The following is a 21,533-nucleotide window of genomic DNA, read 5'->3' on the forward strand; positions in this document are numbered from 1 at the left end:
GTGATTAATTTATGACAAACTGGAGAATTCCAGTGCTTACAAAGAGGACAAAGGGTAATTGACTGTTTTACGACTACAACCGTGCAATTTGTAAAGACAGTCTTTCTTTGGCTTCTTGCCACTATGCTGTAATTTAACAGTTTCTGTGATCGATCGCATTGTATGATTCTTTCGGCTGATATTTCAGCAAATCCTTTGAAGGAAGAAGAGAAAATGTCTCCTGATAATTCCCTCTGACATATTTCTCTCAGTTATTCAGTCCTCAGGCCATGCAGTACTTAATATTAAACTACTTTCAAACACTGATGATTAAAAGTATGACATACTACTGAGAAATATCCTTTGTTCTGTCTTAACATTAACAAAATGTCTTGATTATTGATCTATAACTATATAATTAAGCAGAGTACATTCTCACATGAACAGACGTATCAACAACATTTATAATAATCCTGCCACATAATATCAATTTTCGTAGATGGTAAACAACAGTAAATTACTCATCCCTCTTGGCAGTCTACTCTAATTACTCTCAGGCTTCCATAAACCATCTAGCTAAAACCAAAGTTCATCTGTCTGTGGGCTTATGGGGGGGTGAAGGTAAGTGGAGTGCCGGGGGATTACAGTTCGCCTTTGGTGGATCACATCCACTACTGCAGCAATGCATATCCTATCGGCAGCTAAGCCCGTGAGTGCGGAGTCAATTCCAGGGACCAAAACCCAATACTGTGACGTGAGAGGCGAGGGAGTGTGACCCTGCAGCGACACGCTGGCCATGTGGCACAGCAGCTCCAGCGGCAAGAGCGCCAAATGTCTCGAACTTCGGGGCACGAGTCTGTGACCAGGGGTGGAGTCTTGTGCAAAGAAAGAAAGAAGGAAAGAAAGAAAGAAAATTGCTGACAAAAGGCAACTGCAGTCAATTATTCTAGCCGGCAGTACATGGTCAGTCGAGCAATCCAATACACTCTGTTCAGAAAATGCATTACAAGCAGAAGCACGAGAGACAGCACACAAATTAACCTAGGCTCTGTTTAATAATTTATTAAATACAGCATATTACACTCATGTTGATAATGTGCATATACTGGTATTCATACTATAGAGACATTTTTTTTATTTAAAATCTTATTGCTGCACATGTTAAACAGAATGTTTTTTTCATCTTTTTATGTAGTGTACAAAATGAAACGCAGCATCCTATGAAAACAAACGAACAAACACGTCCTTTGTGCTACAGGTTACGACGTGGTGTTAAGGTTCAGGACATGATGACGCTGATGAGACACATGCTACTTGATGGACACTTGGCAGAACAAACAGACACCAAAATTCCACAGGAACAGGAAGTCAGAATCCCTCATGCAGTGCATTACAGAGAGCCTGGCGGCCAGTCAGATCTGGCCGTTTCATCGATGCCATACTCGGTAGCCAGCCCCTTGATCATTGTTGGCGAAACAGACGCAAACCCGGACTGGCAGCCAGGCTCCATTAACGATACTATGCATCTTGTAAAGCAACATCCACCTCTTCAAGCAGCCTGTATGTACACTCTCTGTCTTCATATGTGCATTACTTCACTCGCATCACTGTATCTAGCACCCTCAGACTTCCGCACAATAATAACCACTGACATTTTCACAAAGAAAACCTTGCGGAGTTCATTTGCTGCTCTGCAAAGCCTTTGGGATATACTTTCACATATCGAATGACATGAAGTGCCTTGCATTAAGGAATTAGAGGCATGACAGTATCAACTAAAATAGTGCAATTTCACATTCCTTGTCATTAATGAGTTATTCTCCATATTATACATTTGTAGAACTATTTGGTGTGCATAAAGGTAGAATGTGTGAAAGTAAAAGTGCATGCAAATGGTTAAGGTAGGAGCAGTTTGATATGATGGCAAATATGCTAATTAGCGCTCTTGCCCGAGATGGATGGCAAGATCGATATCGCTCTCCTGCCGGTATGTTAAAAAATATGAAGTAGCCATTTAGCTTAGCTTAGCATAAAAACTGGAAGACTGGAAGCAGCTAGGTTGGCTCTGTCCGAAAGCACAACAGGTGGATTTTATATCCTTCAGGGCCAAGCTAGCTGTTTCTACCTGCTTTCAGTCTTCATGCTAAGCTAAGCTAATTGGCTGGTGGCTGTAGCTTCATATTTAATGAACTGACATGGGAGTGATGTCAGTCTTCCTGTCTCATTCTCGGCAAGAAAGTGAATAAGCGCATTTCCCATAATATCGTACTATTACTTTAAAGACAAGAAACAACCACATGTCAACAGGTAAATAACACCTACCTTGAAAGGGGGGAAACACAGACTAAAGCAGAATGATAGACACAACAAAATTACACATGAAGGAAAGAAGTATGAGTAAAGAAAGACAATCCCTGAGGGCTACAATCCTACTGATATGAGTACTAAAGGAGGCTTCATGAGCAATGATGATTGGATTCCCATGTACAGTACTTGTGTTAACTTCAAAAGAAAACAATTGCAAAAGGTAATCGATTTTTTTTAGCTAGCTAATGCAACCAAACAAGATGGACACAGATTCGGCTTTTCAACAGTGAAATGAACAGCTATGCTTGCTTTTTAATAAGCATATTATTGAGAGTATGATTACATACAATGACTGGTTAACTGTGCGGAATAAATAAACGAACGCTTAATGCAACACAAAGGCTGCATTCAATAAGATGTGCCTTTGAAATTAGAAAGAATGTTTTTTTGCATGTGGCAGGAGGAAGAATGGGACGGAAGGATGGAGGGCAAAGATAAACGAAAGTGAATGGAAGGAAGGGAAACAGGCACAATAGGATTAGGTAGGGAGGGAGAGATGAAGGGCAAGGATGACAGAGGAAAAGAAGGTCAATGGAAGGGATGAGGGAAGGAAGGTAGGAAAAAAACAAGGAAGAATGGAATTAGAAGTGGAAGGAATAAAGGATGGAATGCAGCAAGGAAAGACGGATGAAAATGAAGGAAAAGATTAAAGAAAGGAAGGAAGGAGAGAAGAAAGGAATGAGAGATTAAATTAGAGGAACACTTTGTTAAGTTCTCTTATCAGGAGAGGTCTGTGAGTCGGCTGCCCTGTTCGATGACCGCCTTCGCAAACTGCTTGAAGACTCGGTCCATGTACGTGCTCTGTCGAGGCCACAGGCCCTCCAGGAAACCAATATGGCCGCCGTGACAGGTGATGAGCAGGGCCAGGTTGGGATTCTGCTTCACCGCCTCCACTGGAATGGCTGCAAAGGAAACAACAGGTCCTGTTTTACTCCCTGTGGACTCGATTCTCATTCTTCATGCCACCATATTAGCAGTGCCAGCAAACCTACCACATAAAACCAGTTTCCCCAATGCACTCATCCCATAATAATTCAGAGAGAAAAATCTAGCGAGGTAGCTGGGGCTCACCATGAGACGGGGAAAAGACATCATCAGCAGCGTTGAGACACAGCATTGGCACCTGCACAGATTTCAGCCTGTGGACAGGACTGGCATCGTGGTAGTAGTCATCATTGGTAGGATAGCCAAACATAATGGAAGTGAACCTCTCGTCAAACTCGCGAATGGTCCTCGCCTGCAGGGACACAGCAAATTGATTAAATGCCGGCTACTTCGTTGAATTAGATTAGCATTTATGACATTTACCCTTTAAGTGTCACTGAAAATAATCCTAACCTTCATGACATGATCGATGTCGTAACACTTTTCCAGCACTGGTCTGTGTCTGCGGGGGAGATTAAAAATAAAACTGTCACCGACTAATGTTGGACAAAATGATCCGTGTCTGAAAATGTCCCTCATAAACGCTGACAAGGTTGTAACAACACAATGAAGCAACAATCAAGCTTTCAAAGTCGAACAACAAAAGCATTACAGTGCATTTGTATCATGGCCACGTTTATACAGATTGGAACATATCGAGGGTAATATCATTGTGCTAATGTGACCAGGCTTTTTTTATATGCTTTGTTCATCTACTGACAGATAAGAAATACAGCAGAAGTCAAGTATTTTTACATGGAACTGTGCAAAGCAAAGCCTTGATCAGCAAATAAAAAATAAATAAAGCACAGTTATTCAAGCTCCTGAAACTGGCACTAGCAGAGAGTTAGCGGCCGCGTTAATCCCGCTCTGGCCCCGGCCGACCTGTGCACGGAGGCTTGTAGGCAGCTGGTGAGGTAGGAGTTGAAGAGGAAGCGGTCCAGGGGTTTTTCCAGCGAAGCGGTGCACTCGAACACATCCCAGCCCGCTGAGAAGACGACGACCCCTTTCAGACAGGTTTCCCGGCCCTTGCGCCCCAAGTAGTTGGCCAGCATCATCCTGGACACGCAGAGAGGGCGAGAGGGAGGGACAGATGGGGAGAAACAGGGATTGGAACATGTTCCATTTCTGACCAATCCGTCACTTCATGGGATTAGTGGTGTGCAGTAAAAAAAAAAAAAAAAACACCTTCATTGGCAGTGCCACACTGAGCGACTGGGACCATGCTGAAGCAGGTTAAAAAAAATCTGATCACAACATCTCGGCTGATGCTAATTTCATTTAATGTTTGGTTACCACTAAGGCACCGACAAATGTGCCAGGATGTCTTTGTGTCTGAGATTTGTGAGCTGCGTCGCCGGCACTGAAATGTCCGGTCAGCTGGTAATGAGTGGCTTCATTACCCGCCCATTGATACTCCGGCAGCCATGAGAGGAGCGACTTCATGAGTCCTCTGGATGTGCTCAATAACAGTCTCCAGATCCTCTGTGTTGGCTGCACAGTAGGTCCTCGGGGTCTGTGTGGGACAGGAAGACAATACAGTCACTCTTTTATTTCAGGTTCTCTATCTCTATCTTATGTTCCTTTTATCAGATGTAAGCCAACTTAACTTTTGTATAAAGATGAAATTCGCAAACACCATGTGAAAATTAAGCGATGATCCTGTACACAGGATGGAATAAGAAACTAAAAGACCAGTAGCATCCGTCCAGCTGTGATAACTATGACAGTTCACAAAACTGCACTGAATTTTGCATTAACTTAGAGCATTGTTTTGGACCGTACTGGGTAAATATGGCTAATACAGCATCATATACAGTAGACAGGTATGAGACTCACAGACATGACACATACAGGAACTAATGAACAGACGGATCATTCTGAAACAGGCTCGTCTTCCTCGGCTACATCACAACCTTTGTTATTTGCGGGGAGAGAGCAGAGAGGAAGTGCACCTGCAGATTCTGTCCATGTGGTGCTGCTGCTCTCAGCTTTTGGTATTTTCAATCTCTAGGGAAGATTGATTGTTGTTATCTGCTGGTGCTGTACATTTATACAAGATGCTCTGACAAAGAAATCAATCAATATGATTCGTAAGGCAAATCAAAGTAGAACTTCATACGTGAGAGTATGTTAGAGTTCATATCCATTCACTGGAGCCCAATATTCACTGGTTCTAACTTCTCAAATATGACTATTTGGTGCTTTTCTTGGTCTTCTACAATAGTAAAGTGAATATTTTGTGGTTTTAAAGATGTCACCTGAGGTTTTGGGAAGCTGTAACAGGAAAGTTTCACCATCGTCTGATGTTTTACAGACTAAACAGTTACTCTGTAGTGTAGGAGACAAAAAAAACATCAGGCAGGGACTGAGCTGAGCTCTCTCATGAGTCCCTGGTTTTATTTCATACCGAGGATGCCACCCCTCTACATAGAAAAGGAAAAGGACACTGCCTTGTGTACATCAGCTTCCCCGGCAGCTGCAGGAGCTCCAGTGGCCTAATGGATAAGGCACTGGCTTCCTGAGCCAGGGATAGTGGGTGCGAGTCCCATCTGGAAATCCTCTGATTAGTCAACAATTTCACCAACTGAATATTAGAACCAACTGTTATAAAAAAAAAAAAAAAATCATTCAATTAACTGACAAAAAAAAATCATAAGATTGATAATTGGAATAATTGCTATTGCAGTCCTAAGCCAAACCGTAACATTATATTTAAAGGGTGTGCGTATGACTGACATGACACAATCATAATGACGATAATGTCCACATTTCATTTAACGGCACAGACCGTTATAACTGTGTCATGCATATTTTCTGGACTACGGCGACATGATTTGGGCTGATCATTACAACGTCAGCCTGTCGCGTCATGAATAATCACCTCAGTTATCTTGTCTTTAATAATGTCAAGTTGTCACAAAAACTCCTTCGTGTTCATGACAGGTGATGTCATGTCAGCCTTGTGCACACACATTCAGATAAAGTGTTCATCCCTTTAATGTATAAATAGTAATTATGCAATCGTTATTATGATTATGACTTTCTGCAGGCCAGTAAAGAGTTAATTTTTTACCTAATGTTGCTAAAGTATGACTTCACAGCTCATCTTGAAAAAATTTTCAAGTGCTTCTGCCTGTGAAAACGCAGATGAACACTGCTGAAGCCGTTTTTCAGGCAGAGCAGGTTACTTAACATTGTGCAACTCCGTAGGACCCTATTTAACAGGCCCAGTTTCTCAGGACGCTGTCGACTCTTCAGCTCTTCAAGGCCCGCCATTAAGATTCCACTCAGGCGACATAAATTCCTGTTCTTCTGCTCTCTTGTGGTTCCACCAATAGGCCTGAACAAGTTTTGGACTTCGCAGTCGAAACAGCAAAAACTTACACATTGAATTACAGCCTAAAAAAAGATATTTAAAAGGAAAATATCAATAGTTGGGTGAAATATTTGAGCAAGACTTAAACCCCTGCACTGCAAAGCTACTCCACAGGGAGGTGACATGTAATAGGCTTTTTACCGGGTTTAGAAATAGGGCACTAGCACTCAGGGCGGTCTTTGAGGCAGGGGGCATCTTTCACACAGCGGGTCATTCTACAGCGTCGCCCAATTTAAACAATGGACGATATTCACACTAACTGGACACAGAGAAAACACTCACAGGGGCATACAAATGCTAAATCGTTTGCATTGAATATAGCACAATTCCCGGCTGAAATGAGGGAGAAAATTCCCTCCTTACCACCACCACTTGATACAGTGCCAAGAGTAAAGAGTTTAAAGTTTGTCTGGGGGCAGCTGAGCCAGCAAAATTCTGGATATGACCTAGAAGGCACGTTTAAATCAAACTCTTTGGCTTTGGTGCCACTTTCACCCGTTTCGTTTATCATTGGCGGGTGAGACAGAACGCGACACAGACAACAGCAGGACACAGATCAGCCACTGATTCAGATTTACACGCACTAAGAGCAACATTAGATTGATTGTGGGCAACCCCCGCCTGTAATGAAACACCATTTGTGCCTCAGATGAGCTCTCTGTATGGTCGCGATGGTATGATTAGATCAGGGTGATACAGTCGTCCATAAAGAATGAGCCTCTGTTCCACAGCCGACACGTACAGGCAGAGAGGGGGATATGTGAAACACAGCGGGCGCTATCGGAGCTTGGGCCCATTTTGTTGGCTAAATATACCCGGGTGTATGAGGACAGATTAAGCCAGGTGTCAGAACAGCACGTGCGCTGCGAGGTCATATTTCCGTGGATCGGCATTAAAATACAGTATCTGCCTGCAACTTAATCCCTGCTGTGCAACAACAATGTCTGTGCGGCGTCCGCCCGGGCTCCCTGTGGGCCGAGCGACACGTGTGGAACAGACGTGCTGTGTGTGCTGGCCGGAGCAACGAAAAGGACAACTCTGCTGGGAAATGGGAAGACCAACTGTTCTCGTCTGCCTTTCTGAACACAGGCGAGACAAATGAAGACGTGACACGACAAAGGATGGATAGTTGGAAACAGGTTCGATTCTTACCAGCAGCACTTCACCAGAAACCCCTCTGTTGTTGAATACGACGCATCTGAAATACACAGCACATATACTCCAGTTAATTATTGTAGTCTCCTAAATGACTCCTTGATTCACTTCATCTATTGATTGCAATTGAAACAAGTTCAAGATGAGCTGAAATGATGAGTCAGTTAATCTGCAGAAGAAAACTAAACCAAACAGCAACAATTGTGTCGATTGATTCCTTATTTAAATCATTTTTGAAGCAAAAATGACAAAACTTCACTAGTTCCAGTTCGTCAATTTCAGGTTGTCACAGTCTTATGTGAGTATTAAAGAAATATCTTATATCTTTTGGCCTGTTGGTGAGACAAAACAAGATATTTGATCACCACAGGCAACTTGTGATTTTTTGCTGACATTTTATAGATCAAACAATTTCCACAGAAGATGACAGTTATGATAAAAATAATCGCCAGTTGCAAGGAACGCTTATCCAGTGATTGGAACTGGACAAAAAATTAGAGCTAAATTTTTCAGCCGATGAATCAAATTGATGAAAATTAGCAACTATTTTGAGAATCGGTTACATGTTTTACTCACTTTTGAAGTACCAGCTTACTAAATGTAAATATTTCCTGCTTCCATATACTTCTAATTATATCTAATTGGGGTTTGGGTGTCACGTTTTGGCTCTGAGAAATTGTGGTGCCATTTTTCATGATGGCTCAGATGATTTCAAAAATAATTAGCAGGTTAATCAATTATGAAAATATTTGTTAATTGCAGCCCTGAATTCAAGGGGTTGCTTTTTTGATCAAAAGCACGTGTAGAACAGAACAACACTTAGAAACTTCAGCAGCCTTACGCTTGCTTTTTTTTGTTGTTGTTGTCCCCACAAGTCACTGACTTTGCATGTTCAAAGGTGCACGGTGGCACAAATTCCCTTTAAGAAATTTTCCTTGCTTTAAAATAAACTGGGGACATGATGAGGCATGCAGAGAGGCACAGCTGTGTGAGGAGCATCCTGTTTGTACTGTAGAGCAAAGGCATCAGCGCCTCTCCTCGCCCCACGTCTCTCGCCAGTCATGTATTATCTGGTGGAGTCAGACCTGCTGTTTCTATCGGTGTAACCCAGCAGCAGGGCGGGGCTGGATGGGATGTTGGGCAAGAGGATGGGGAGGTGTGTGTGTGTGGAAGGGGTGCTTAAACACACACTGCAGCATAGACTCGGAAGCTGGTCTGGGCTAAGCTGCAAAGCTTGTACCGGGATAAGCTGTAATTCATTAAGCTACACAGACAGGGGTGAGGGGTGGAGGGGTGGAAGATGCTGAGTTTGCCGGCTCTCTTCCCATGCCTTGCCAAATCTGGGTGAAAGAATGAGTGCAGAGAACACAGTGAAAGGGCCTATTGCAGAGGGAGAAATGTGGGGGGAGGGGGGAAACTGCCTCCCTCTGCAACTCTTCAAGCTTGTGCTACGTTTGGCTATTTACAAAAGCAGCTCTTGACACAAAGCTGAGCTGCACACTTTTTTCTGCACTTCACCTGAAATAACCCCAAACTCCTGTCCTCATGCGCCCATTATATAAAAATTACAAAATCGCGACAGACGCGGCTGTCGGGTTTTACCTTTTAATCAATAGTGTTGTGAAATATGCTGACATATTCTGACTTTGATTTGACATAATATCTGTGTGCTAGATGAAAGGCAAATTAGAGGATAAGACAGAGAGTGTCAGTTGTGGGATTTAGTGTCCTGAGTGTGTGCTCAGCGCTGGACCTCAGCCAGGGTCTCCGGCCAAGACCACCCACCTATAGCCCAGATCCCGGCTCTGTTGGACCATGTGCAGGATGTAGGACTCTCGGCTGGTGCCGGTCAGACCGGGGAGAAGAAGGACTGTGGGCCTGGTGGCGGGGTCGGGATGAGAGAAGCTGTTGTCGTTGTCAAACCAATCCAAAGAGATCTGTCCTCCATCTGCTGCCTTAATAAGCTCACTGCAGAGACGAGTGGGACACGCAACTCAGCAACGAGGATCCCTCTGAACATTATCCTCTGTCTGTATCTCTGTATTTTCTATTTATTTGTCTCATTCAAAGACATGCCGACACTCAAGCACACACGCAAAGGACAAAAAAATGCTAAAATTAACATTAGGTTTGGTTTTAAATGCATATCTGCTCACCGGACGGTCATTAAAAGCTGTTTAAATACTCCACATAATTAATAATTTCTGTTCAGTTCCAGGTAACATGATTACTTCATTGAATCCTCCACAAGCACTGCCAAAGGGGAACTGGATATGTGACGGGAACGATCACCGACAGCTGCCTCATTTCCCTTGTGATCATCTTGTCGGTGTGAGCTTTGCAGCACACAGCAAGTTAAGATAAGGATGAGGGCATTGCACCAATGGGCTCTTATGATCAATCAATTTCTGGGCTATACAACCCTAGCCTGGCAGATGAGGTCATTCAGTCCCAGTGCTCGAGCATTTTAAAACCTGCACTACATACGCACACACACACTCAAACACATACACACACACGCATGCACACAGCAGCCAGCGAGCTAACTTGGCCAGCCAGCGGTACATCAGCGTGAAATTACAGAACCGCCATGAAATATACACCTGAGGCTAGACTTTAAAGTCAGCGTGGGCCAATACAGAGTGACCGGCACACAAAGTGGGAGGGGACCTGGTGCTAATCCCCCGTTCGGACAACGAGATGAGTGAAGTGTCATCAGGACAGCCAACGACAAATAGGATAATTTTCACGGCGTCCGTCCTTGGGTCAACCTTGGATAACTTCATTATGGGAGAGGACGTCCTGTTGTCCCCGGAGGAGACTTAATAAGAACAACAGTCAATCTGACCATCAGTCTTACCACATTTTGATAACGGACAAATGGACGAGCATGAATACAGTCGCTGTGCATTATGGGAATATTTGTCTCCTTGACTAAAGAGGCTGCCAAAAGCAGATGCAGTGTGAATGTGAATGTGAAAGAGATAAATTAAACTAATCAATTTAAATTTTTATGTCTGGGGTTAAGATTTATTTTTTATGTTCAGGGTGAACAAAGCAAAAAAAGAATTAGAGGATTTTTTTTTAATTCTCCAATTCCAAACCATCACATCCCATAATACATGTACAATTTATACAGTATACAGACACCATGGAAATTTGGGAGTGCCAGAATACAAATAATGTGAGAATGAAATAAGAATAAATCAGTAATAAATAGCATTAATGAAAAATAAGCCACTCTTAATTAATTTTAATCTCCTTTATGTGTGCAGGGGGCCAGGAATGCAGTGCCAATTAATCTTCAACAGAATGTACATTATCAAGGAGCAGGCAGGGTGGCCTGAGCCAGCATCGTGGCACAAAAGATCTCTTTCTCCTCTGAGCTTTTGAGTCCTGGCTCGGAACAAGAATGGGATTTGTTTCCAGTTGTGAAATTGGTATGAAAGAAATGAAGAAATTGGCAATAGCATTTTCTCTGTGATGAAGCTAGTTTGGAAGTTTCATGATAAAGCTTTTCGCTGTGGGCATTGGAAAGTTCTGCAGTGGCGTTTGATCAACTGTACATTTACTGTGACTATGTCAAAAGGTGAACTTTCTAGCCTGCAGGCTTCACACTTACCTCTTATTGGATTTGACCTCTTTGACTTACGCTTGTTTTAATGAGATCAAATGCACCTTTAACCAGGTGAAGCATGTCCGCTTGCAAGGAGAAATGACACGGAGAGAAGGCAAATAAACTTGTGTGATGGATAATTAGTATGTCAGTCACGGGACTTACTTTCTGTAGACGACCCCGGGTTTGGCTGTGACAAAGGGTCTCAGCAGAGTCTGAATGCGGCTCTCCCAGCACCAAAAGGTGGGGTAGTAGGTCTCTGACACTACCGGACATTGCTCCCTCAGAAATTGGTAGAACTTCTTACCCCCGGAAATGAGCTGTGGCTTCTGCAAAATACAATCAAATGGTTTGAGTCAAAAAAGGGATTAATTAATGTGACATCACTTATGGCAGTAAAGCCATCACTAGAATAAAACATTTTTTTTTTTACTCTAAGCTGTATGATGTAAATACAAGAAAAAATAAGTAAAAGTAAAGTAAAAGGTTTTTAAGTTGTTTTCCTAAATCCTGATTCTCTGTGTGCACTTCAGGGAATATCGGTCAAACTGTTGTTGGGTTGTTGTGATGTCTCAAACGTTTCCTTTTTCATAAATCATGTCTTTTTATTGTGCACTCAAGAGAATATCAATAAAACTGCTGCTGGTTTATTCATTTTAAAAATGCCCTTTTACCTGCTTTTGCAAATCACTTGAAAGCAAGGTTATTACTGAGTACCTAAAGCCTACTGACATGTGCATGACCCTGCTTTTAAAGGTCTCTATCACACTTGAACATGCTGCTAATAAACGTTATACATGCACTGGCCCTGCATAAGGGAAATCAAAAGTGTTACACGTGCTGTGGCATGGTGGTTTGCACATTTAGCATCATAGATTTGTGCCATAATTTGGTCTTTTAGCAAAGAAGAAAGAAAAGAAAGAAAATGTTGGGCTGTTTGGAAATGCAGCGATCACTCCAGCTCATTTCGCTGTAGCTCAATTCACAGATTAACGTTTAATATAACTTGATTATATTTTTTGTTCATTTGATATTTTATTTTTAAGATCATACGTGATTAACACGCTCAACGGGTGATTAATTATTACATAAAATCGACACTGAGTCTCTCAGCATGCGTTACATAAATCCATCTACCGGCATTTCTAGCTAACATACAGTAATGTTAGCCTAGCTTCATCGAAATGGTCATTTAACTGAAGCTGCCTCGCTATTAATTGAATTAATGTCACTTCAATTAGATAAACGCCGCATATTGGTGTAGCTACACTAGTTTCAGGTGAATGTGCCTGATTAAAATGTCTCGCTGCCTGAGAGCCATCCCACATGTGCAGGCGGTGTAACGTTAGCCCACCGGTGGACAGATGCAGCCCGGTCGAAACCTCCATCAGTAAACGCACCGGTCGACTGTCTTTAATCGCATGGTAGCGATGATGCGCCGTCACGAAAAGCGCAAGTAGCGGTTTTAATTAAAGCCATGTGGCAGAAACAGTCCCTTTAAAACAGCCGGTGTGGTCATAAACAACACGTTAACGGTTCTTACCTTCGCTACTGAAATCAAATAGTAGCAGGTGTACGCTGCGCTAAAGCCCAGGACCAGAGAGAGTCCAACGCCCGAACCGAACAGCCCAACTTTCACTTGATTTTCCAGATAATGTGACAGGTCCCTTGTCAAAATGTTGAAATTGAAGTCCAGCGAGATCATTGCAAGGTCCCTGTTGTCACCCGTACTGTAAGGACAGCGGCCAGCTCGGTTCAAAGTCAGCTGTGTCTGCCTGCGAGCCCACTGTGAAGGAGACAGTCAAGGGGACCTGGAGTGGGGAGATATATGTATCAGCGAGCGGTGGCGCTCTTTGACCGGACAGCAATGGAGGTGCTCACAGCAGTCCGACGCCCCCTGCAGTTAGCAGAGGGGATGTGCACCATGCGGAGCTGCAGTTTCAAGCCCGATGATGAAAGTCTTCCATTCAGCAGGGTATAACCTCAGCCAAAGACAATTAAGGAGGCATTTGCAAAGACAGCATGAGCATCATTACACAACTTCAGCTTCTGAAAAATGATCACGGATTTCCTGCAGTGGTAGTCCACACCCACTGAGCCATTTTCCGTTGACTGCATGTCTAAATGGTGCATAGCCGTCCAGGTGAAAATAAGGTCAAATTTGGTTCAAAAGAAAGTTTAGTAGACATCTCGTCAGAGCCTTGATCTTGTTTCAGTGTCTTTTCAGTGACCACACAGGCATTAATCACATGTTCAATAAATATCTGACTTTTCAAGACATTTTCAGCTTAGTCATTGAATCAAAGTCCTTAGACATAGAATAACACAGACAGCTTATTATAGTGACATCTTTTATTTGAAAACATATATACATTCAAAATATAAAATATGACATTATTAGAAAATCAAAATATGCAAAAAACACTGGCTAAGAAGAAAATAAACAGAAGATTAAATAATAATAATAATTTAATTATCCAGGCCAGTGCAAAAAAACAAAAAAATTAACACAAGGAAGACAGACTGCACACCTGATCTTCTCATCTCAGAACTCAGGTCACCTGGAAAAAAATAAAAAAATCCAATGTTGAAAGACCACAAACAACCGCATTACACAAATAAACTGAGAATTGAGCATGAACCTTTCCCCAACTAACAAGAACAATTAATATCAGAATTCAGTCTTTAAAATCCATGTAGTGGATGGCAATCTTAAAAATCATTTTCCATTAAAAAGACATATTGCAAAAGTTGTAAATGGACAGGATGGTCATTAAACAAAGTCTGTGGTAACTATGCAGTCAAGACAGCATGGTAGATGTGCATTGCCAGGTGTAAAAGATGCAAGGGATGGAAGGGACTCCAAGGTAAGCCGGACGGCAGGTGTTCGATATTATCATAGTGTTCGACAGTGTAGGATAGAATAAATGATAGACGGTAGAAGAGTGACACTGTGTATGAGGGGAACATACTTACAGCTAGGGATGCACGATAATTATTGGGCCGATAGTTATCGGGCCGATAACAGGAAATTATGATGTCATTCCGGTAAGTCCGATATCATGACCAACAGCCCCGATAACATATGTGTTTTTGTCAGCACGGCAGTGCCTCGCTCCCACTATGAGACCCGAATGGCCTGCAGTGAATGCTGCGTTCAGGTGACGTTAGCATAATCAGAAAAACTCTTTCTCACTGGGAAAAATCAAGAATACCCCCTCATGCCAGAAAACAACTCGTTAACTCGGTCATAATTTTGCTAGTTGCTGACTTGAATTAACATTTGCAGTATTTTTTTCACATGTTACACACAAAAAATAGAAACATGAACTTAAATAGGCCGAAAGAATGACTGGCAAACGAGGGAACGGGGGAATGTACGTTACACCTTGAATGCAGCATGCGGCACAGCGTGCTTATGAAAACAAGAGTTCAGACTTCTTCAAAGTTTCCGAAGAAGATTGTTCGCTGGTTATTCGTAACAAATGTTCCAAGCGAGTTCCACTAGGAGCGAGAAATGGCACAAGCTTTAATACCCGATCAGTCACCTGAAACGTAACCACTGCTTTGACGGAGTTTGGAAAGCGTATGAGGACGCCCGGCCTGCTAAAGACGCTAACGTTAGCAAGCCAGCCGCAAAGAAGCCACCGGGACTTACGCGTCGGCGAGGCTTTCGAAAAGTCCAAGAAATTTGCCAAAGATGACCCACAGGCAAGGTTATTGAAGATTTAATCATGGACATGATGGTGCTTGACTTGACTATGGACTGCCTTTTTTCAGTTTGTTTACATAGATAAGTCTAAGTAAGGGATCATGTATCTTCCTTCAGGATGACATAGAAGCCCGACGCGACGCTTCTCCATACATTATCCCGCTTAGAACACGGCTTATTACTAAAGCATTCAGTAGTGTGTCGTCACACACAGTGTGTCGACAGCGTGACGTCACAGCGTGTCATGTCACAGCGTGTCATGTCACAGCGTGACGTTACTGACATCACCATGTGATGTCACTGTGTGATGTCACTGTGTGATGTCACTGTGTGATGTCACTGTGTGATGTCACACTGTGATGTCACACTGTGATGTCACACTGTGATGTCACACTGTGATGTCACAGTTTGATGTAAACATGTACGTTGCGTAGCAACTGCCTCTCACTGTGCGCAGGACGGCAGGCAGGAAAACTTATTTCTTTACAGATATTCAGCGAAATCATGTAAAATGTGGAGAAGTGATGGGATATCCCAGACCTGAGAGAGACGTAGCTGGAGACAGAGTTTGGTTTACCGCTATTTTTTCGGACTGAAGGATAAAAGTCCTGCATCAGCTGATTTCTGCTTTCAGCGTCAGACATTAAAAAATCTGTCTCCAGTTTTGTCTCCACTCAGCAGTCTTTTAGCAGACCGATCGTCCATGCTGTGTTTCTCTTGGTGTTTTTTTCGTGTCTGTCGACTTCAATCTGGTCAATCTCTGCGTCCTCAAGTCTTTTGTGTCTTAATATCGCTCCTCCTGTCGGTCCAGCATTGTTCTTTACTTTTCTCATCTTTTTTGCAGGGGACATCATTCTCCAGCCAAGTGTTTGGTCCTCTCCAAACAAATTAAAAATAATGTACGGAAAATGCTCCATATTATGCCACTCAAATCAGCTGGCGATTTGTTATTGAGCTTGGTACATTAAGGGATTGCCCCTTTAGTCTGACTGTTAGGAACACCGCTGAATTTTCGCGATTGACCAATCAGAATTGAGTATTTAAGAGCGTAGTCTTTTAACGTCTGTCAGTACAATATGCACTGTGCATTATTTTTGTTGTCATTGAGGAATGCACTTTTTCAGTTTGTTTAAATAGAAATGTTTGAATCTAACTTGTGCCAGTGCATTAATTTTCTATGTATATTTATTTTTTGTAAACTTCTGGAATACACTTTTTCAGTTTGTAATCCTGATGCATGTATTTGCATCATTTCAAGTGGCCTTTATTTTTTATATCAGTAAGTAATGCACCTTATTTAAATTGATGTGAGACATCAAATAGGTTTGTTTGATAACATGTTTGAGAGGCTTACCAATAGTTTTTCATTGGAAAAATAAATATCTCTTCATTTAAAGAGTCAAAACTGTTTTTGGTTTTGTTTGTGGTATTGATGTCATGATGTTAGGTATATGTGTGTGTTATTGGTTATCGGTATCGGCCTTTAGGAGCTGAAAGTTATCGGTTATCAGTGTCGGTTTTAAAAAACAGTTATCGTGCATCCCTACTTACAGCTTATAGTCATTTAGTAGCCCCCATCACTGATCCCGGCTGGGGCCTGCCTGAAATGGTCACATATGTAGAGTTTCACATGTATCTCTTAGACGTCATCAAAAATTGGTGTCACAGCATCTTGTAATATAAAACACTAAAAAAGGGGGGGAATTACTTGTAAGAATTAACAGTAGAGTTAAGACTTCACTTAACACTCACTGTATCATTTACAATGCTTGAGTTCAGGGCTGGACTGGGACAAACAAACTTTTGTCCTGATCCAGCTTAAAAAAAGAAAAACAGGACAGCAGCATTTGGCCCAGACCAGCTCATGACAAACAGCCGGACACGTCCTATCCGTGTAAATGCCTTCAGTGCATGAGGTGTTAACTGTTATGTGTCACCTTGTCATAGAGGCCTTTTTGTCCCAAGAAGTATGATGGATGAGCCACACTGCAACAAATCAGAGGGAGATCAACTCCTCAAAGCAGTGAGGGCAACCTGTAATACACAGAGAGAGAGAGAGAGAGAGCGAGAGAGAGAGACAGAGAGGGGGGGTAAGGAAAGAGATAGATAGATAGATAGATAGATAGATAGATAGATAGATAGATAGAGAGAGAGGGAGAGAGAGGGAGAGAGAGAGAGAGAGAGAGAGAGAGAGAGAGAGAGAGAGAGAGAGAGAGAGAGAGACTGATAAATGATTAAGCCACATAATCATCATTTTGAAAATTGGGGAAAAAAACAGTAGTCAAACATAAAGTTTGTACCACAGGAAAGCTGTTATGCCACCTGCATAGAGTGTTTTGAAAAAGTGACCTTAGCACTGAGAAATGCTTTCACAAATTACTAAACAGTAACTAAATATGAATCATTTTGTTTTCAACAGTAACCGTTTCAGACTGCAGTTGCTCTGAATCATTCTGTTTTCTGGTCTGTATCTGCTTCATTCAAGTTGGATGGGAACACTTCTCGTGAGGCTCTCATTCTTGTGACAGGGAAGAGTTTAACAGACCAAACTTGGCTTCACCCGCAGCTTGTGTGGCATCAAAATGTTCCTCCACACCTGATTTCCTTCACACTCAATTACCAATGCAACAACACTTCTCATATGGAACAGAGGACACCTCGAAAATGCATTATAAACAGTAGCATTGCACCATATAACCTGTGACAGGGTTAAACTGAATTGTACGAAATTTTACTTAAAATGTACCTAAATGCATCATATTAAACATGTAAAGAGGTATAATGAATTGCTCTCAGTTAGTGAGATGTCCATCCCTAATATTGTGCCTGTTTATATAGTAATATTACATACCATATTCAACTTGCTGAACAAGCACCTGCTTTTAGTTTAAGTACCACCATGGCATCTGCACGTCCAGGTTTCACTACCTGTAGAGTAGAGGCTATTGATAAACAACATTTACCTCACTCAAACACTGTACCAGATATTGCTGAAATATACATACCAGTGTATGAAGTTCATGCCATCTTTGTTCAGTCTCAGTGCATGATAGGACAGAGGGGCACTAAGGACATCCTGCACTATGGGTAGTGGGCTGTCTGATGAAGTAGGGCAACCGCATTGGTTGCACAAGACACTTCCAACCGCATTAGAGCGGCTCAGAATCACAACTAATCTAAAATTAAGTATATATATAAGTATATAAAAGAGAAACTGAATCAAAGTGAACAGGAATACAGGGATTGCCGAGTGAGTGATCAGGTTTTTCTGTTTGTACACCTGACAAAAAAAGCCTTACATCCAATTCAGATGTTCCAAATACGAACGAACCGACACCTTTGTGGCCGTGTCTTTCCCTGACACTTGTGAGAAAAATATACATGTACATTTACAAGTACAGCAACACTATCACACAAAACTTCGGCTGCATCACACAATATTGACAGCGGCCGATATTGGTTTGCCTAGCTAGCTAAGTTAGCTAAAGTTAGCACTGGATACCTTCAAAACTGTACAAGACGACTCATGTAACTTGAAATCCTCGTTGTTTGGCATCCACACGCACGGTTTGTAATTCTCCGCACACTGTCGAGAGTTAATTTCGATAATTGTAACAAACACCGGGTATGGGGTGGGATGCCGTCTCTTTTCTTCCGGCTAAGGCTTGTGTGTCGCGTTAGCCGGAAGTTGGTTCAAATGCAGCGGAAGTACTGCGTACGTAGAGCTCGTAGAAACTCATTTAAAATTAAAGCCTTTTGGTTAAAATGAAATTTGTCCAACCCTTAACCCTCATACATACATAATGCACAGAGTGTGAAAAACAGGTAATCCAGGTCCACCATAGGTTTATGATTCTTATTATATATATATATACGTATATATGTATATGTATATATATATATACGTATATATGTATATATATATGTATATATATATGTATATATGTATATATGTATATATATGTGTGTGTATATATAAATATAAATATAAATATATATATTTATTTATATTTATATATATATATATTTATATTTATATTTATATATACACACACATATATATACATATATACATATATACATATATATACGTATATATATATACATATATACGTATATATATATATACATGTATATATATATACATGTGTATATATATGTATATATGTATATATACATGTGTATATATATGTATATATGTATATATACATATATATATATATGTATATATACGTATATACATACAACATTTACCAACAATTATATATTATGAGTAATATCAAATTCATAAATATCTATCTCAAAGTGTATCATTAAAAGGGTTCAAATACTGAGAATATGAAGAATATGTTCTTTATCCTTTACTGGCAATGGTGCACATGCGCACGCGCACCGTGGGCCGCGCTTGTGCTTGTTTTCCAAGCCTCGAGTCTTCGTGCTTTGTCGTTTACCTCCGTAGCTAGTTGTTGCTCGTCTGAGGACTGAACGATGATTGACAATAATGGCGACGCATTTATTCTGAGTTGACTCCAGGGAACCATCTCTGGTTGACAAAGGGAGCATCTTGGATGGATTTTCAGCACCACAGACAACAGCAGTAAGGATAAACATCCACCAAAAGGACTACAGTTGCCTCAACGATAAGGACTTGCTAGCCAGGAGAGGTTTATCTTGCTAGCATTGCAATAGCTAGCAACTCGGCTCGCTAGCTTGCTAAGTTGAAGAGGTGGCATTCTCGTGTGTGGAGTGGAGGAGAGAGCCAGCTTACTGAGTACTGAGATCAGGCTAAGACAGCAATGTGGCTACTCAATAGGCTTTTAGGGCAATTAGTTTCTTATTCTCAGATGCAACACTGAAGAGACACTGTCTTGCAGTTAACATTAGCTTGTGGGAATAGTTTGGGTAAGAGGGTCCAACAGCCTCCTTAGGAAGCTAACTTAGCTAGCAGGCTAGCTTTGTGGATCGTTCCAGTCTCTTTCCTGTTGGGACTTGCTTGCACTTGCATTTGGAAACTGTCCACCAGCACACCGATAGCTGACTAGCGAAGTCTGCTAGCGTGCCAACGAACTAACTAATTTCTGTGTCACTGCAAGATCTTTTCGTAAATGACCACCGGCAGGAATAACCGAGCAATGATGGAAGGAGTAGGAGCGAGAGTGGTCCGCGGACCTGACTGGAAGTGGGGGAAGCAGGATGGTGGAGAGGGACATGTTGGCACCGTCAGGAGTTTTGAAAGTCCAGAGGAGGTGGTTGTTGTCTGGGATAATGGGACGGCCGCTAACTACCGTTGTTCTGGAGCTTACGACGTGAGGATATTGGACAGTGCTCCAACAGGTAACTTTACAGCTGAGTTTGTTTGCCAGCACTTTCAAACTAATTTAAGTCAAGTGTCTTTCCATGCATCAGAGTTATTCAAGATTCCTTTGTCATTGAGCATGACATGTCAATGAAATTTGCATGAAATTATTAATGAAATTATGCACAACATACAAGATATTAGCCCTTCAAAGATATTTATTAAAGAACCAGACAATGAGAATTAATTTCTACCGGCAATAAAAGATTAGCAACGCAGTATCTGACGTTTCGAACAGAAACTATTGGTGCATAATGCAAATCTCAGAAGCAGCACATTAGCACATTAGTTGGAGCTTGTTTATACTGTGTGTTAAACGCAGACAATGTCTACTTGACCTTTTTATAAAAAAACAAGACGAGGATTCAAATACATCCTGTCTGAACAGATGTATGTCACAAACAGCTCTGTGTGCAGGATATGCAAAAAAGATGGATGTCAGCATAGCCTGTGACTCCAAATGGCACATAAAGACGAAAAACGTTTTTCGTGGTCATTGTATAGAATTATCTTTGTAGGATGTGCACTGTTAGAATAGACATGAATTACTTAAGGACCACTTCACCATTGTTTAGCTTTAGCTCTCTGTACTTCTCATGCATTGCATGCCAATATAGGTACACTGCTCAGCAAGTATCCCATTCCGTGCATACAGAATTAGTGTTTTTTTGGAGAGATAGTATATATATTGTTGACAGCAAGATGCTGAAAAGTTATTCCAGTTATTCATATTAACACACAATACAAACCAAATTGATTAATGTTGTCCTATTCTGCCTCCCCTCAGGCATCAAGCATGATGGAACAATGTGTGACACCTGCCGTCAACAGCCCATCATTGGTATTCGCTGGAAATGTGCTGAGTGCACCAATTACGACCTCTGCACAACCTGTTACCATGGAGACAAGCATCACCTGAGACACCGGTTCTACAGGATCACCACCCCAGGCAGTGAGAGGTTAGTTAAGCCAGCAACATTTACCTTTATTGTGCCTCACCTTGGACCCACCAATGATAAAATAGACACAAGGTAGCCAGGTCATC

General features: G+C 41.7%; 2 protein-coding genes and 1 long non-coding RNA gene across 9 annotated transcripts in view; 1 reads left to right on the plus strand and 2 right to left on the minus strand.

Annotated features, from left to right (window-relative positions):
* Positions 1 to 3,066: 3,066 nt before the first annotated feature.
* On the minus strand, positions 3,067 to 13,125 carry abhd3 (abhydrolase domain containing 3, phospholipase). The gene is made up of 9 exons (XM_041949851.1): positions 12,964 to 13,125; positions 11,586 to 11,749; positions 9,590 to 9,772; positions 7,802 to 7,847; positions 4,674 to 4,786; positions 4,156 to 4,329; positions 3,685 to 3,733; positions 3,418 to 3,583; positions 3,067 to 3,248 (listed from the first exon to the last, which is right to left on the minus strand). Exons 1-9 carry the CDS (start codon positions 13,123 to 13,125, stop codon positions 3,067 to 3,069), a joined length of 1,239 nt encoding a protein of 412 aa, XP_041805785.1.
* Positions 13,126 to 13,825: 700 nt separating this feature from the next.
* Positions 13,826 to 18,803, minus strand: LOC121615374. Of its 3 annotated transcripts, none has more exons than XR_006007258.1 (4): positions 18,138 to 18,803; positions 17,984 to 18,060; positions 17,070 to 17,166; positions 13,826 to 13,981 (listed from the first exon to the last, which is right to left on the minus strand). It is a non-coding gene; the product is annotated as an uncharacterized LOC121615374 (long non-coding RNA). The 3 variants fall into 3 exon arrangements; XR_006007259.1 differs by having other exon boundaries at positions 16,684 to 17,166; XR_006007257.1 differs by lacking the exon at positions 13,826 to 13,981 and having other exon boundaries at positions 16,565 to 17,166.
* A 780-nt stretch (positions 18,804 to 19,583) lies between these two features.
* The window catches only part of mib1 (MIB E3 ubiquitin protein ligase 1), a 52,888-nt gene continuing 50,938 nt past the window's right edge, over positions 19,584 to 21,533 (plus strand). For 4 of the 5 annotated variants that reach the window (XM_041949389.1, XM_041949391.1, XM_041949392.1 and 1 more), the window contains exons 1-2: positions 19,584 to 20,466; positions 21,276 to 21,447. In XM_041949389.1, the coding sequence (XP_041805323.1) occupies positions 20,238 to 20,466; positions 21,276 to 21,447 (401 nt within the window). In that variant the 5' untranslated portion in view covers positions 19,584 to 20,237. The remainder of the gene's footprint in view (positions 20,467 to 21,275; positions 21,448 to 21,533) is intronic. The other variant, XM_041949390.1, reaches the window with a different exon arrangement.

The sequence above is a fragment of the Chelmon rostratus genome, chromosome 12, assembly GCF_017976325.1.
Source record: "Chelmon rostratus isolate fCheRos1 chromosome 12, fCheRos1.pri, whole genome shotgun sequence".
In the NCBI taxonomy this organism is placed as follows: domain Eukaryota; kingdom Metazoa; phylum Chordata; class Actinopteri; order Chaetodontiformes; family Chaetodontidae; genus Chelmon; species Chelmon rostratus.